This window comes from Hyperolius riggenbachi, chromosome 1 (genome assembly GCF_040937935.1).
Source record: "Hyperolius riggenbachi isolate aHypRig1 chromosome 1, aHypRig1.pri, whole genome shotgun sequence".
In the NCBI taxonomy this organism is placed as follows: domain Eukaryota; kingdom Metazoa; phylum Chordata; class Amphibia; order Anura; family Hyperoliidae; genus Hyperolius; species Hyperolius riggenbachi.
The window spans coordinates 229,596,695-229,614,335 of NC_090646.1; the positions used below are offsets into that span (position 1 = coordinate 229,596,695).

The window sequence follows — 17,641 nt, forward strand, 5'->3', positions numbered from 1 at the left end:
AGCTTATTACCCCTGCAGGGAGGTGGGAATTTTGGACAGTTTTATCACAACAGCTCTCCTTGGTTGCACAGAAAACAGCTCTATTGGGCCTACTGCCGGTCTTGGATGTTTTCAGCTGGCTGCAGATTGAAATGAATTCCTAATAAAAGAACACTATGCAGTATTACTATTATTAATTTTTTTCTACAAACACACTATTTTAATGTGGATTTTTTGCCTGTAGATTAAATTTGGAATATTGGCTTAGCAGGAAGACAGGATGTATTGGCACCCTGGAAGTAACATTCATATTCACTGGGGTCATTTATCACTTTTTTCACATTTATCACTGTGTCTTCATTGATTCACATATCAGTGACTACTCATCACATGAGTAATGTGCAATGATTTCCCTGACTATGGGATGTATATGAGTGTTCTGTACTGCCACAGAAGATCTGCACCAGTGTAATGGTAAATAATAGGGTAAGAAATGGGTGCACAAATAAGATGGTCTGAATTATGAAGCGGGCAGCACTGTGATGTAAAATAAATCTCAATATGTGCTGCCTTCCAAAGCAATTTCCTAGGGAGTGAGTGACAAAATGTCAGAGCCTACTGCTTAAAATATGTTTTCTCTATATCAAAAGCTGAATTATAGTTGCCTGGAATGATTATGGAAGATGGGTGGAAGCCTTGATCGGATGCAAAGAGGTGGGGGGGATGATCGGATGCAAAGAGGTGGGGGGATGATCGGATGCAAAGAGATGGGTGGATGATCGGAGGCAAGGAATAAAGGCCCTTCCACACTGAGTCCGTTGTGTAGTGATAACGTAGCTGGTAAGACTTACCACTGCAGTAAGTGTGGGGAATAAAACCTTTTTTTTAGCAGAGTTGTAACTTAACTGTCCAGGCTGTGCTCCCCATCTTTATCCCCAGTGCTGCCTACCACTTCTTCATGATCTGAAAAAAAAATCTATCATTTTTATATTTTTTCAGATATTCACATTTTTTATAAAGGACAAAAGTTCACTCAGCCTTTGCAATGTTGTTGGGGAGCTGAATGAACTTTTGACCTTTTTATAAAAACGTGAATATCTCACATGCACAGCACTACCCACCCATACCAGTTTCATGTCTGACACTTCCGCGCTCCAGCGTGGTCTGTGGTTCCGGATTCCTGTTTCATTACTCTCCGCCTCGGATGATACCATTTCCGGGGGCGGGAACTTACTTGGGTTCATCCTCTGATACTATTTAAACGCCGCAATGGCAGCGAAACAGCACGGCGTCTCCCTCCTACCTTGAAAAAGCGGGGTTACTCCCGCGAAACTAGTGGGTCCGTTTGAGGGGACCTTGGCCGCACCCTGCCTCCGCTCTGCCTGTTGCCTGCACCACCGACCTGGATAAGTATTCATTTCTTCTTTCCTCTTTTTTCACTATAGGGCATACTGCACATTCACTGGTCCTGCCTGTCTATCAAGTTTCTATAGCACTTTAACATAATTGATTGTACTGTATTGTGGTTATACTGTGGATTATTGTGTGGTTACCACTTCCTTTATTGATATTTACATTGAGAGAACCTCATCTTAAAAGCACTAATTTTATTACTGAACCCGGGTTCTGTCCGATTAGGTATCATTTACTGAGCCCTTTGAGGAGTTGACACACTACTGTGGATTGGCACTTATTATGCATTGCGGATTTATTATGATGTGGCAGAGGTATTGATGTGTCTGGTTTTCTGTTTTTAATTGTTTTTAATCATGGATTAATGGTGAAGTACAGCAATTCACATTACTTTTGATTAACCAACAAAGACCTGTATATTTTTTGATATTTCTAATTGTCCTGAGTGGTGCTATCATATAGGGGTTTTCTTTCTCTTCCTTTTTACAAGTTTTGTGCAAACCCCAGCACACTTCAGGTTTTGCGGGAGTAGCGGACGCACTTTTTTGAATAGTTCATGTCTGTAGGTTGTTGTACTGGGCTGGGTGATGGTATTGTTTTGGAAATAAGTACTATTATCTTCAAAATGAAAGCAGCACAAGGGTTAATTTTTACAGCACAAATGGGCACAAACGTAGCACTAACCATGATGGAATTTGTATTTGTGCTGATTGTAAGGGGGCCAGCTTCACGGAGCTTAGTGTGAACTAAGCCTAAACGCCCACATTTTTCTTCATTTACTAAGTGCCACATCTATAAAATTGTGAAGTGAAGGCTTTTACGTTTGACCTGCATATATAAAATAAATTGTGATTTGATTTTGCATTGTCTTATACATTGGTGCTCCTCTTTCTTCAGGGAATGCAGCGGGCCACCAATGTTACGTACCAAGCTCATCATGTCAGCAGGAACAAGAGAGGTCAAGTTCTTGGAACCAGAAGTGGCTTCCGTGGATGCACAGTCTGGCTAACTGGTACAGAACGATAAACAATTCACATAATGAAATAACTGGTGCCTAAGATTTGAAAATTCCTGTGTCTGAGAACAGCTATTTTTCCTATTTTAGGTGATAAATATTAACAATGTTAAATATTAATATTACATATTCACATATATTTGTTCACAGGATTTATAAACCTGCTGAAAAGGTGTAAATATCACAATGATTTCCAATGTTCCCTCCCTTCCTCATGTAGGATTGTTTTTTAACCAATTTTGAGTATATTTCCATATTTACAGTGAGTCAAACAAACCCAGCAAAAAACTGAAGACTCCCTTTTTCACCACTTTGGAGAGTTCCACAGTAAAATATTGAAAACTGAGGGAGAATTTCTCAAACTCTTAACTTTTGAGTTTTTTCTCCACTTATTGATCACTTCAGTACAAGTCAGTGGCTGGTGTTTACCACACTTACACTACTTTTTTGATCGTCAGTTAATTTCACTAGAACTTCTTTTTTCCGCTTTTGGGAATTTACTGTACTTTCCCCCTACTTTTCCAACCTAGTTCATCAACAAAAAATGTATTGCCTTATTTATTAATATGGTGGGGAAAAAACCTGGTGAACAGAATTAAATAATCCATATTATAAAGGACGCTCTATAAACTATACTATCTCACAAATGTTGGTCAGTTAGCTCTGAAGAACACTTTTGTGGGTGGCGTCTCAACCAACACACCAATGCTCCTCAGAAGAACAAATAATCAATATAAACCATGGCTCAGAGCGATTTGGCTAAAAAATAGTATTGTACAAGAAAGGAGGCAGAACCCATCTGCAAGCCAAAGCACTCAATGAGTCATGTGTGTAGCAAAGTAAAAAATATATTTATTAATTCACATTAAAACCCCCTAGAATGGGGTAAATCTAATCACATACATATAAACAAAAATTGTGCCATTAAAAATAATCACGGTCTGTAAGCCCACTTAGTATGCCATTGAGTAGCAACCTGAGTATGGTCCAGTCCTCCTAATATAAATCAAAGTAGTCCTATGTAGACACCATGTGAATTAGGTGAATGATACCATTTCAAAGAAAAACCATAGCTTGGCATAAATGGCTGATTGAAAGAGCAGGCGTCATGAACACATCAGTAGCCTCATAGATTGGTGGTAGTATGTGCTTATGCATATGGAGATCCAATTGTAAACTGATTCTGTGCAGACCGGTATGGATTCCGCTGCCCGTTATAACCAGATATCAGCTGTAGGCAAATATGAATGTCCAATCGCAACATCCATGCAATCACTTGTAAAACAAAGTTCCAATAGGAAGCACTGGCTTGTGTTATAACTACCACTCCTGAATAAAGTTCATTTGTCACAGGACCATGCGCCACTCAGAAAAGACCATCAGGCTGGATGGAAGTATGGCTGGTATACACTGGTGTGAAGGAGGCATCCGCGCTGGGGTCCTTGGCGTGTGGGTTGTTACTTTCACCTATGCGCAGACAGGGGAGGCGTGCCCAGAGGGTGATGCACGCTCTCGGTGACTGGCCTCTCCCCCTTTTGGTCTGCGCATGTCCGGCCGGATCCTCCGACAGCGCATTGGGCATGCGCGAGCGCGTTGGTTTCCGGCGGACCCGGGCTGGCTGGAACGCATTGGCCGCGCCTCGTTTTAGATGCGGCTGACGCACTTCCGGTTAGAACGCCTGTTATGGCGTGGGACATGCCTGCTGGTACACAGACAGAAATCATACGGTCTGGGGTCCTGAGGAGCCGGAATACCGGCGAAACCGGTCGACAGAAAGCCCACTACAGCCCGCAACCTGTACTACTGGATGCCTCCTTCACACAAGTGTATACCAGCCATACTTCCATCCAGCCTGATGGTCTTTTCTGAGTGGCGCATGGACCTGTGACAAACGAACTTTCTTCAGGAGTGGTAGCTATAACACAAGCCAGTGCTTCCTATTGGAACTTTGTTTTACAAGTGATTGCATGGATGTTGCGATTGGACATTCATATTTGCCTACAGCTGATATCTGGTTATAACGGGCAGCGGAATCCATACCGGTCTGCACAGAATCAGTTTACAATTGGATCTCCATATGCATAAGCACATACTACCACCAATCTATGAGGCTACTGATGTGTTTATGACGCCTGCTCTTTCAATCAGCCATTTATGCCAAGCTATGGTTTTTCTTTGAAATGGTATCATTCACCTAATTCACATGGTGTCTACATAGGACTACTTTGATTTATATTAGGAGGACTGGACCATACTCAGGTTGCTACTCAATGGCATACTAAGTGGGCTTACAGACCGTGGATTATTATTTTTAATGGCACAATTTTTGTTTATATGTATGTGATTAGATTTACCCCATTCTAGGGGGTTTTAATGTGAATTAATAAATTTTTTACTTTGCTACACACATGACTCATTGAGTGCTTTGGCTTGCAGATGGGTTCTGCCTCCTTTCTTGTACAGCTCTGAAGAACACACCTGTTTTAAAGCACCACTATTGCAAAAAAATTGTATAGTTTAAAATGCAGGTGTATTTGTTGTACGTTTTTTCCTATGTCCCTGCCACTTACAGAAAGCCAAAGAACTGTGACAGACCTGACTGGTCTCACAGGTACTCAAAAGCACTTCCTGGGTGGCAGCGGCCATTGTAAAGATATTTTCTAGAGAGAGTGGTTATGAAAAGATAAGGAAAACCCTGAGAAGCCCCCAGGAGATGAGTTAGTCCAAAATATGTCGGATTTTTACTTCCTATTGTGACAGCTAAATAAGAAAAGATACATTTATAGTGCATTTTCATCTTGAACAAACGTAAAGCTGATACACATGTATTTTAAAGCGAATCTAAAATACAAATTTAAAAAAACAGATACTCACCTAAGGAGAGGGAAGGCTCTGGGTCCTATAGAGCCTTCCCGTTCTCCTCACAGTCCTTGAGCTGCAGCGCTGGATCCCCGGTTCACATCTCCCACTGCGGGAGGCTTCAGAAGTCTTCAGGAGCACTTCGGCTCCCGAACACGGGCGGCTCTGTATTGCGCATGTGCCAGTCCGCGAGAGAGGGCGCTCGCACGTGCACAGTAAGGCCCCGTTCACACTTGCGGTTCGAGTCCGGAGGTCCGGGGCCCGCAAAGAGACCGTACGGGTCTCTGCAGTGGTCACAAGTTGCCACCAGTTGCGGATCCGGAATGTATCAGTTCCGGCTACAATAAAGTAGCCGGAACTAGATACATTGCAGTGGCAGAAAGGCACCGCAAGCATGGGGGATACCGGCGTGTAGTCCGGGCCCCCCAAGTGGCATAGGACCGATGCTGGAAGCACGTTTGTTTGTACAGTATACGGTCCGGATCCGATCAGGCGAATCCGGAAAGCGAACGCTAATGTGAACCGGGCCTAAGGAGCAGCCTGTTTGGAAGCCCGAGTTCTTCCAACGACTCACAAAGCCCACCGGAAGCGGAAGAAAGAAGTCTCTGACCGATCGGTCAGATACTGCTAACAGGGGAACGCAGAGGCAATAAGGAGGCGGAGGGCTCTGGGACCCAGAGCCTTCCCTCTCCTTAGGTGAGTATATGTTTTTTAGTTTAATTTTCACTTCAGATTCTTTTTAAATTTTACACACGATAGTTGTCTTTTAATTATTGATGTCACCCCTCTGCTTCTCAAAAATGGCACTGCCTTTTTGGTTATGATAGTGGAATTTAAAGTGCTTTTTACCTCTTAAGGGCCAGCCCAGTTGGTCCAACCTCTGGATGGCTGGTTGTTCCACTGAGAACATACACTTCACCCCTGACAAGCACTGTTCCCATCAAATTGTGGTAAACTCTTTCCTGGAGAACTTTAACTACCAGCTGACCGGCGGCAGCCCCAAGACTGCCTAATACCGATTGGTGTAAGGTCCCACGGGCCTGTTTTGCTCAGCATTTCCGTTTGGGAGGCTCTGCTCCGCATTCAGTCTCCCAGTGACAATCGCCGTTTATTTACATAGTACATCGCTGCGATCTATGGCAGTGCTGTACTGGGGACAGCCGTGCGACACGGCAGTAGAGATGTCGCGAACGGTTCGCCGGCTAACTTCAGTGGTTCGCGTTCGCCTACCAAAGGCGAACTTTCCTGGAAGTTCGATTCGCCCCATAATGCTCTATTGAGCAAAACTTTGACCCTCTACATCACAGTCAGCAGACACATTATTACCAAACACACTGCTCTCAATGCTGGAGGCCCGCCCCCCCTCCCTCCTCCAAGCAAGGTCCTTATACCATTTGACTCACTTGTCTGCCTACACTAATTAGTTAAGGGACAGCTGCTACACACTCTGCTAGGGAGATTTTAATTAGCCTCTTGTGGGACCCTCCACCTTCTACCCTTCTACCTATTCCCTCCTCCCTCCTACCGGAGGGAGGAGGGTCTCATCTGCCAGGGAATTCCAGTATTTCAAAAACCAGCTTACTGTAATGATCTGCTCAGCTGCCTGTGCAGGCAGGCAGCTTTTTGACCATTGTTCAGGTCTGCATTCTGCAGGTCTCTGGAAGAGAGACCTTTTGTCAGTTTTTCAGCTTGCTGCTGCTGAAGAATTTGCATACGTTTGTCATGCAAATTGCCTAGCCACATCCTTTGTGGGCTTGCTCTATAAAGAGCTATGTTTCCCACAGTAAGTTGCTGGTCATACGGATTCTTCCTGTGAAACACTCTGGAGAGTGTCAGCCTTGCTCATTGTTTGAAAGATTAGCTTAAGAGTAATTCTTGGGACTGCACTCGGCAGGTTCCCTAGTGCAGTTAGGATTGCATATCTGGTTTGTTTGTCTGTTGCGATTGTCCTGTCCCTGCGGTGGTCGACAGGAAGTCGTTCTGATCTTTGTTCTTGGAGTATAGCTGGAGCAGCGGTTGCTACCAGCTATCTCCTCTATCTGTCTTGCCTGGATCGCACTCGCCTAGCGCTAGTTCTGTGGATCCGTCTGATCTCCATCTCTCTGTCTCCCTGGATCGCACTGGCCTCTTTTTCGCTAGTGCTGTGGATCCTTCTGTTCTGTCTTCTTGGATCGCACCAGCCTCTAGCGCTAGTGCTGTGGATCCTTCTGGTCTGCTACTCAGTACTTGGATCGCACTAGCATCTTGCGCTAGCGCTGTGGATCCTTCTGTTCTGTCTTCCTGGATCGCGCTAGCCACTTTCGCTAGTGCTGTGGATCCTATCTCTCGCTTGTTCATGTTTTCGTGTGTCTGTCTTGTCTGCTGCGAACTCTTGCTGGAGGCTCGGTGAGGTAACCGTTAAGCAAGCGCTCACGTCCTCTGTTTTATGTTTATTTGTCGGTGGTTAGTTAGGCGTGCTTGTCTCTATTGTGCTTATCACGTGGAGACCGCGCATAAACGCATGCACTGTTGCGAATGAGTGCGGTGTTCGCGTTTAGCTAGCGTTTGTTATTTTCCTTATCTCCTCATTGTATGATTTGCTGTGCCTTTGCTACTCTCGTGCTCTGCCTTGCTGTAGCCTTGTCACGTCTGGCGTTCGCACTTCTCGCGATCGCGTTCCTACTTCATATCTGCTGTGGTGTGTGCACCGTCGCGGGTTGGCGACTAGTTTGGTGCACACACATACAATCTGTCTCTGTGCTCATTCTCAATCGCCTCTCTTGCGATTGCGTTTCTTCCTTTCGTACAATTCCTGTCTGGCGTGTGTGGTAGGGCAGAGGAGCTGTTCCTCTGCATTCCACAGCTCCACCTGCCGACAGGAATTTCCCTCTACAGGTGCATTGCACCTTCTGCTGGGTTCCCGCAAATTATACGTTTGTGGAGGATTTCCGCAGTGTCAACGCACATCCTGTGCGCTGATCACGGAGAGAATTCCACAATCGTTACACTTACATACCGTGACAGGGATTTGAACCCAGGTCTCAGTGTATGGTAGGTAACTAACATATCCATTATACCACCAACACTACTAGCTGAAAGTAGCTGAAACTAGCCTAGCATGTACCATTTATGCTCAATGCAAGAGAAAAATTGGACAAGACAAATAACATTCATATCACACTTTTCTCCTGGCAGACTCAAAGCACCAGAGCTGCAGCCACTAGGGCACACTCTATAGGCAGTAGCAGTGTTAGGAAGACTTGCCTAAGGTCTCCTACTGAATAGGTGCTGGCTTACTGAACAGACAGAGCTGAGATTTGAACTCTGGTCTCCTGTGTCAGAGGCAGAGCCCTTAACCATTACACCATGCAGCCACTACTTACAGATATGTAGCCAGTCATGGCCTTGTCTTTTGTGTTCAACAGTTGTCAAGAGAAAAATTAGACAAGATAGCAGTGTTAGGAAGACTTTCCTAAGGTCTCCTACTGAATAGGTGCTGGCTTACTGAACAGACAGAGCTGAGATTTGAGCTCTGGTCTCCTGAGGCAGAGCCCTTAACCATTACAGCATGAAGCCACTGCTTACAGATATGTCACCAGACATGGCCTTGTCTTTTGTGTTCAACAGTTGTCAAGAGAAAAATTAGGCAAGATAGCAGTGTTAGGAAGACTTGCCTAAGGTCTCCTACTGAATAGGTGCTGGCTTACTGAACAGACAGAGCTGAGATTTGAACTCTGGTCTCCTGTGTCAGAGACAGAGCCCTTAACCATTACACCATGCAGCCACTAAGTAAGCCAGCACCTATTCAGTAGGATACCTTAGGCAAGTCTTCCTAACACTGCTATCTTGTCTAATTTTTCTCTTGACAACTGTTGAACACAAAAGACAAGGCCATGTCTGGCTACATATTCGTAAGCAGTGGCTGCAAGGTGTAATGGTTAAGGGCTCTGCCTCTGACACAGGAGACCAGGGTTTGAATCTCGTCTCTGTTCAGTAAGCCAGCACCTATTCAGTAGGAGACCTTAGGCAAGTCTTCCTAACACTGCTACTGCCTATAGAGTGTGCCCTAGTGGCTGCAGTTCTGGTGCTTTGAGTCTGCCAGGAGAAAAGTGTGATATAAATGTTATTTGTCTTGTCTAATTTTTCTCTTGCATTGAGCATAAATGGTACATGCTAGGCTACTTTCAGCTAGTAGTGTTGGTGGTACAATGGATATGTTAGTTACCTACCATACACTGAGACCTGGGTTCAAATCCCAGTCACGGTATGTAAGCTGGTTTTTGAAATACTGAAATTCCCTGGCAGATGAGACCCGAGGGAGGAGGAAATAGGTAGAAGGGTGGAGGGTAGAAGGGTGGAGGGTGGCCTAGACTTTTGATGTGTATTTCACTGAATCATGTCTGCCTCCAGGTATTAGAGCCCTCGAAACATGTTTTCTATCATTATTACAGCCGTCAGAATTTTTTCTATTTTTCAAAGTTCGCCTCCCCATTGAACCTTTCACGGAGGTTCGCGAACCAAAAATCGGAGGTTCGCAACATCTCTACACGGCTGTCCCCCTGGGGCACACAGAAGTGATCCGCTGAGCCAATTGCTGTAATTGGCTTACGGGGGTATAGAGGGAGAGGGAAAAAACTAAAGAAAAAAAAAAAACACACAAATGTAGTAAATAATAATAAAAAAAAAACTATAAAAAAAAACAACTGGGGAGCGATCAGACCCCACCAACAGAAAGCTCTGTTGGTGGGGAGAAAAGGGGGGGGGGAGGGGTCACTTGTGTGCTGACATGTACGGCCCTGCAGCGAGGCCTTAAAGCTGCAGTGGCCTATTTCATGAAAAATGACCTGGTCTTTAGGGGGGCTTAACACTGCGGTCCTCAAGTGGTTCATCAGAGGGATAAAAAGGCTGCCAAGAGTATTTCTTTTTAAACAATGCACTTTGCCTGGCTGCATGCTTGTTTCACGTGGGTAATTCAGACACTTCTGATGCATGAAAGATCGGCAGGCCTGCCAGGCAAAGGGAATAAATATGGCAGCCTCCATATTGCTTATACTTCTCTTGCCCTTTAATGGGTGCAAGATCTTTTCACCAAAATTAGCTGCAATCACTTATTACAAGCAGAGTGATTGCATCCATGTAAACGGAAAGAGAGGCATTAACCACTTCAGCTCCACAGGGTTTTTTGCTTAAAATCCAGAGCAATTTTCACATTTCAGCGCTCCTCCCATTCATTCACCAATAACTTTATTGCTACTCATCAGATGTAAATGATCTATATCTTGTTTTTTTTGCCACAAATTATGCTTTGTGAGGGTGATATTTGCTTTTAGTAATTATGCTATTATCTGTGCATTTTAAAGGGAAAAATGAGAAAAAAAAAGAAAAAATACACTATTTCTCCATTTCCATGCACTATAGTTTTCAAATAAACAATGTTACCATAGGTAAAACCCACACATTGTATTTGCTAATTTGTCCTGGTTATCTCAACATTTAAATAATGTTCCTAGTACAATGTATGGCGATAATATATTAGTTTCTGGTTTGTGTTTTTTGTTTTCTCATTGTACTTTATCAGTAATTAAAAAGCCCTTATCTTCATGATTAACAGTAATACACTCTCATGGCATACATATTTTAAAAGCTAAGTCCCTAGGGTAACTATGTATTCTCTTTTCAATGCTGTCACTTTTGTTTTTTTTTACTAGTATTTATTTAGGGGTATAGAGTACATGTAAATAACAGTTTTATTGCTTTTCATTCAGTTTTCCAGTAAAAAAAATCACATGACTTATCCCTTAGTTGTCAAACACCACAAAATCTATTCTCTCACTTGTCACGGTTAAAATGATACCCTATATACATAATCAGATAGCTTATTGGGCATACAGCACACTGTTTACCACAAGTACGCCTATCTACTCCCCTGAGATTCAAGTAAAGTTTTGTGGGGAGTAGATAAGCGTAGCAAGGGAGGTAAAGTGGTTAATGTATGGAAAGCATGTCTGTGACAGTATTACATTTGTATTCCAACATATTTTCTTATTGCAGGTTTGTCAAACTGTTTGTTGTGTTAATTATCCATGAAAGCTTTTGCCGATCTGAATTATCCTTGTTTTCCTTTCAACTTTCTCATGTCTTTTGTCCCTTAGGCCTGTCTGGTGCTGGAAAAACCACAGTAAGCATGGCATTGGAGGAGTATTTGGTGTGCCATGGCATCCCATGTTATACTCTGGACGGGGATAACATTCGCCATGGGCTCAGTAAAAACCTTGGCTTTTCTCAGGAAGACCGAGAAGAGAATATCCGCCGTATAGCTGAAGTTGCCAAGCTGTTTGCCGATGCTGGCCTTGTGTGCATTACCAGTTTTATATCTCCTTATGCTAAGGCAAGTTTATCAGCACTGTTAAATGACCGCTCCTTGTCACATACTGAAGGATTTTGTTTTCTGTTTTGACTCTGGAAATATATGATGTCACAGATCATTTTCCAGCTGGTTCTTTGATGTGTTATCCTGCACAATTACAAATAGTACATTTCGTGAATTTTTTTGAGCTTGATAAAAAAGTAGAGATGGATAACTGTGGTGTTAAAGTGGATTTAAACTCAGAACGTCCTCTCTACTTTGAGGCTTTGTGCTTTGTTCACATTATAAATTGCTAGCACTATTGCAAGCGCTGAGCGATTTATTGAGCTTTTTTTTAAAGCGCTTTTCGCTTAGAAAAGCGTTTTTCTAAGCACTTTTGCTCAGCGGTGATTTTTTTTCCCACTTTCTGACATCAGTCAGGAAGTGAACTCTTTAACCCGGAAATGAATAAATGCAATGTATTTATTCATAAAAGCGCTCGGGAAATCGCTATACAAAGTGCTTTTCCAAATGCTTTGCGAGTTCCCTATACTTTTCATTGAGCCAAAGCAGCACACACTGGGATTGAACAATCCCCATTAGCCCTGTTCTCTATTGATAGAGGTAATGTCTTACCTAAAATGTAACTTTTAATCAAAATTTAAATAAAATCAGTCAGGGCCTTGCAGCGCTGGGTCCCTGGTTCGAATCCCAGCCAGGGCACTATCTGCAAAGATGTTCTCTCCGTGTCTGCGTGGGTTTCCTCCGGGCACCCCAGTTTCCTCCACATTCCAAAAAACAACAACATACAGATAAGTTAATTGGCTCTCCCTAAAAATTGACCCTAGACTACAGTACTTACACTACATAATATAGACATATGGCAATGGTAGGGATTAGATTGTGAGCTCCTTTGAGGGACAGTTAGTGACAAGACAATATACAGCGCTACGTAATATGTTGGCGCTATATAAATAATAATAATAATATACAGGAGGGGAAACAATTGGTTTTATGCATCCAAAGGTGCTAAGCTGCTGCAGGGTCCACTTACTGAGGAAAGTTAGCCCACTAGCCAAAGCGCTCAGAAATGCTTCATGTATCGCTCACATGTGAACACTTTCGTAGGAAAACATTGCACAAGCGCTTTAAGGATGGATTCACAGTGATCAGTTGGATAACGCACGTGTTAAAATGTGTGTGAACTGCAATGGAGACTGAACATAGACTTTAATGCAAAGCCTGCATGCAGCAAGTTAGAATAACGCGATCAGTTACTGTGAACAGACCCATAGAATTGTATGGGCAGTAACTTCACATGCAAAATTTTTCTGCAATGCAACTGAGCACTGTGAACCTAGCCTTAGGGTGATTTGCAAAATTGGCAGCACTTAAAAAAAAATCAGCAAGCGCTCATAGTGTGAATGAGCCCTAAAAGATATGCAACAGCATAATGACCCTGAGGCTACGAGCACACTAGGCAGAATTGCTAGTGTTGTGGAAAGTAATAGCGTTTTTGCCCACAATGAAAGTCTATGGGCCGCTTGAAAAGGCTTATATATGCATTTTACAATGTGAGTTTTTCAAAACACACAACTTGCTGCATATCTGTCAAAAACACATGTAAAACACACACATAATGTATTTCATTGGAGATTCAGAGTACTGCATTTTTACATGTGTTTTTGTTGCTTTTTTTATTAAATAAACATGATACTGTATTTTACTCCATTGAACAATAGAAAATACAGTATTGAAAAAAAAATGCAATATGCAATCGCACCAAAAACGCATGAGAAAAGCAAATGCATAGAAATACGCAGAATTTTAGAAGCTATACACACCCTCTCCACGCCCCCTGCAGGCTCTGTGTGAGTCACAGACTGAGCTCTTCTCAGCCTATCACACGGTTAGCAGCCATGTCTTGGTTAGCAGCCATGTCTTTTGTTTGTAAACACTGCCTAACACTGGCAATTACAAGCCAGGATTGCAGCAGGGAGTGGCAGAAACAGCACAGAGGGGCCCAGGGGAACATAATGAATAGAATGGTATGCTTTTTATTGTAAGAATTTAGTACAGATTCTCTTTAAAGACATCAAGCTATTGACCATTTGGACTTACACAACTCCTCAGCATTTGTAGACTAAAACTTTTATATACATGTAAGCATTAAAAGCAACATACAAATTCCTGTTAAGTCCTCTATCTCACGGGAGGCTGAAGGCGGGGAATTCACAGCCTGTCAGCTAATCTTATGCCCAGCTGTCGGCATTGTAGTGCTCGGCATGGGCCATGGAAGTGGCCACTGCATTGTGTCATGTCACTGTGTGCAGATGTGACATGTTTTGCTTTTGTTTTTGTTTTTTTGCTGCTGGGTAACACCACCACATGTCAAATGCTTATGGGGTTACAAATGCTGCCATTCAGAAGCATTACATTGCAGCTGAAAGGCCGGTAGTGGCTGGCAGATGGGAGGTTGAATTACCCAACTGCGCAGTTCAGTGTCCAGGTGAAAGAGGTGTAGTACTGTAGGCCAGAGTAGCTCCCCAGTCTCAGGGGCAGACTGAATGGAGACTTATCTGATTTGAAGCTCTGCCATCATTGTCTGTTATTAAAAACCACTGAGGGCAATTCAACTTCCAATAGCATAATGTATTCATTTGTTTGGGTTTAGCTAAAATGAGTGAAAGGAGTTCCAAGCCAGAGAAACCAAGCTTCCTTATGAATTCTACAGTGTATGAACTGTAAGGCTCCCTATGGAATCCCAGTCCTGGGAGAAAAGCAGTAAGACTGGGACCACACGCGGCAAAAACACACACTTTTTTCCAGGGTTGTGGGGTCGGTACAAAAACCATCCGACTCCTCAGTTTATGAAACCACTGACTCCAACTCCGACTCCAGGTACCCAAAATGGCTCCAACTCCTTAGTCTAATTCAGTGATGGCTAATCTTGGCACTCCAGCTGTGGTGAAACTACAAGTCCCATGAGGTATTGCAATACTCTAACAGCTCTAAGCATAACTCGGGGAGACAGAGGCATAATGGGATTTGTAGTTTTGTCACAGCTGGAGTGCCAAGTTAGCCATCACTGGTCTAATTCTTACCAGGGTTGTGGATTTGGTACAAAAATCATCCGACTCCCGACTCCTCCGTTTATGAACCCACCGAGACTCCAGGTACCCAAAATTGCTCCGACTCCTCAACTTCAACTCCACAGCCCTGCTTTTTTCCACATGCAAAATCACATAATAACCGAAAACCATTGTTAGTCAATGGGGTGGTTCACAGTTGAATGCAATTTTCACATCAATGGAAACAAAATGTACCTTTTTATAAAATGGTATCACACATATTGTACATTTTTTTCCCCGTTGAAAATCACCAGCTAGTGTAGGAAGATGCACACTTTTTTTTTGCATGGACAAGTGCTGTCCCAGCTTCAGTGTAGAAGGGTCTGAGATTAATCCTACAGAATCAGGGTTAGGTAGTACAGGATTTGTTATGTGTCCCAGAACCATACTGATGTAGGTTAATTGGTTTCTCGCCAATATTGGCCGTGAACTACGTTTGGGACATTCAGTTATGACTATGGTTGGATAAGATGGCAAGCTCTTGTGAGGGACAGGTAGTGACATGACTATTTACTCTGTATAGCACTGTTGAAAACATAAGTGCAATATAAATATGCAAGCACAACCGCAATAAAAAAATATTTGCAGTAATTTCTAAATGACAATCTAATTTAAGCTACTGGATATCGGCATCTCCAAAATAAGCAGTACTTTCCCTTTTTTTTTGACAGTTATACTTTAAATATGATGTCATGTGCTCGATTTTACATTATACATTTTGTATATTGCAAACCAACATCTTATTATTTTATGTTTAGAATATAAGTTGACCTTTAAAGGACACCTGAATTGAGAAGGATATGGAGGCTGCCACATTTATTTCCTTTAACCACTTCAGGACCAGCACCCTCTGCCCCCTTAAGGACCAGAGGGTGCTGGTCCCGTAAATCGCCGCTTTCCGACGAATCGCCGCTAAAATTCGCCGCTCCCGCCGGTCACGGCGCTCTGTCCCCGCCGCAGGCTGCTCTTTCTGCCGTCGGTATGACGGCAGAGCGCTGTGCACCGGTCAGGAGCCGCTTTCATTGGCTCCTGACCCTGTCACTCCATGTAAGCCAATGGGAACGGCTTACATGAATGACAGGTCCAGAAGCCAATGAAAACTGCTCCTGGCCGGCTCACAGTGCTCTGCCGTCATAGAGGCGGCAGGGCAGCATATCGCAGCACAGACCGAGCGGATACAGCGGCGGGGAAGGGCGGGGACACGCGGTCAATGGGACGTAGAGTTTACGTCCGGTCAGAACTGCAGCGCCCCCTGCCCGCCGTAGAATCGTACTCGCTCGGTCCGCAGGTAGTTAAACAATAGCCGTTCAAAATAAAGTTTTTAAAACAATACCAGTTGCTTGGTGTCCTGCTGATCTTTCTGAGTCACATACCTGAAAAAAGTATGTGGCTAATCCAGTCAGACTTCAGTTAGAAACATCTGATCTGCATGCTTGTTCTGGGTGTATGCATAAAACGAGGCAGAAGATCAGTGGGATAGCCAGGCAATCTGCAATGTTTAATTGGAAAGAAGTATGACAGGCTCCTTATATCAGGTGTCCTTTACAATAATACTAATAAAAAAAAAAACAGTGTACAAAATACCGGAATGCCAATACAAATGTAAATCTGTGGTCTCAAATGAATACCTTTTTGTTCTTTTCTTTTTAGGATCGTAACAATGCCAGGCAAATTCATGAGGCAGCTAGTCTTCGAATTTTTGAAGTATTTGTAGATGCACCTTTATATGTTTGTGAGCAGCGAGATGTCAAAGGCTTATATAAAATGGCAAGAGCTGGCGAAATCAAAGGTAAGCTTTTGGGGCATAGAAGTTGCATGTTTTCTTTCACCTAGTGAAGGAATTTTTAGTCAGTGGAAATAAATTCAATGAGTAACATATTAGTATAATTTATGAAAAAGTATGAATAGTGTTTTTGTTTTCACTAGTGTTTTAGTAAATGATAAATGTATATATCTGAAAACGAGGTGAACAGACTGAATATTAATTAGCAGGATTGTATTCTTTGTGTAATTAGCAGGACCTGAGGTATGTGAGTAATGCAAGCATTGCTTAGGCTACGCACATTGTTTTTGTGCAATACACGTTCTTATAATTCTAATACAGGCGGTTCCCTACTTACAAGTCCCATTCTGAGATTGTAAGTTGAATTTGTTTGTAATTTGAGTCCTGTGTTAGGCCTGGAAACTACAAGCAGCGTTTTCTAAGCTCTTGTGCTTGGAAAAGCTCTTGCTAATGTTCTGCTATAGGTGTGATCCCACTTGAGCGATGTGATTATTATTATTAGGTACTTATCCGTTAGCCGGGTGCATCTGGCAGGTGGCGCTAATTACTATTTCCCCTCCAGGCTGACATGGATAGTAGGGAAAGATGTAAATCTGGTGGAGTTTTGTCGCCACCTGCCGGATGCGCCGGGCTAACGGATAAGTACCTATTATTCTTTTTTTTTTTTTAAATCACCCATAGCGTTGCATTAGTAAGAGCTTTTCAACTCAAAAGCACTTAGAAAAGCGTTGCTAGTGGGTCCCAGGCCTTTATGGGACACTATGGCGAAAAATTGTAATATTTAAAATATGTGCAAACATAGACAAATAAGAAGTATGGTTTTTCCAGACTAAAGTGAGCCATAAATTACTTTTCTCCTATGTTGCTGTCACTCACAGTAGGTAGTATAAATCTAACATAAGTGACAGGTTTTGGACTAGTCCAGGGGTCTGCAACCTTTAAGACATAAAGAGCCACTTGGACCCGTTTCCGAAAAGAGAAAAAAACTGGGAGCCGCAAAACCATTATAAAACAAATCGTTAGCAGATGTGACCCCCATATGCACAAATCGTTAGCAGATATGACCCCCATATGCACAAATCGTTAGCAGATATGACCCCCATATGCACAAATAGTTAGCAGATATGACCCCATAT

At 43.0% G+C, this 17,641-nt stretch overlaps 1 protein-coding gene across 1 annotated transcript in view; it reads left to right on the forward strand.

Annotated features, from left to right (window-relative positions):
• PAPSS1 (3'-phosphoadenosine 5'-phosphosulfate synthase 1) overlaps positions 1-17,641 on the forward strand; it is a 167,974-nt gene that overhangs the window by 14,894 nt on the left and 135,439 nt on the right. The window contains exons 2-4 of the mRNA XM_068231236.1: positions 2,290-2,404; positions 11,398-11,633; positions 16,373-16,511. Of these exons, the coding sequence (XP_068087337.1) occupies positions 2,290-2,404; positions 11,398-11,633; positions 16,373-16,511 (490 nt within the window). The remainder of the gene's footprint in view (positions 1-2,289; positions 2,405-11,397; positions 11,634-16,372; positions 16,512-17,641) is intronic.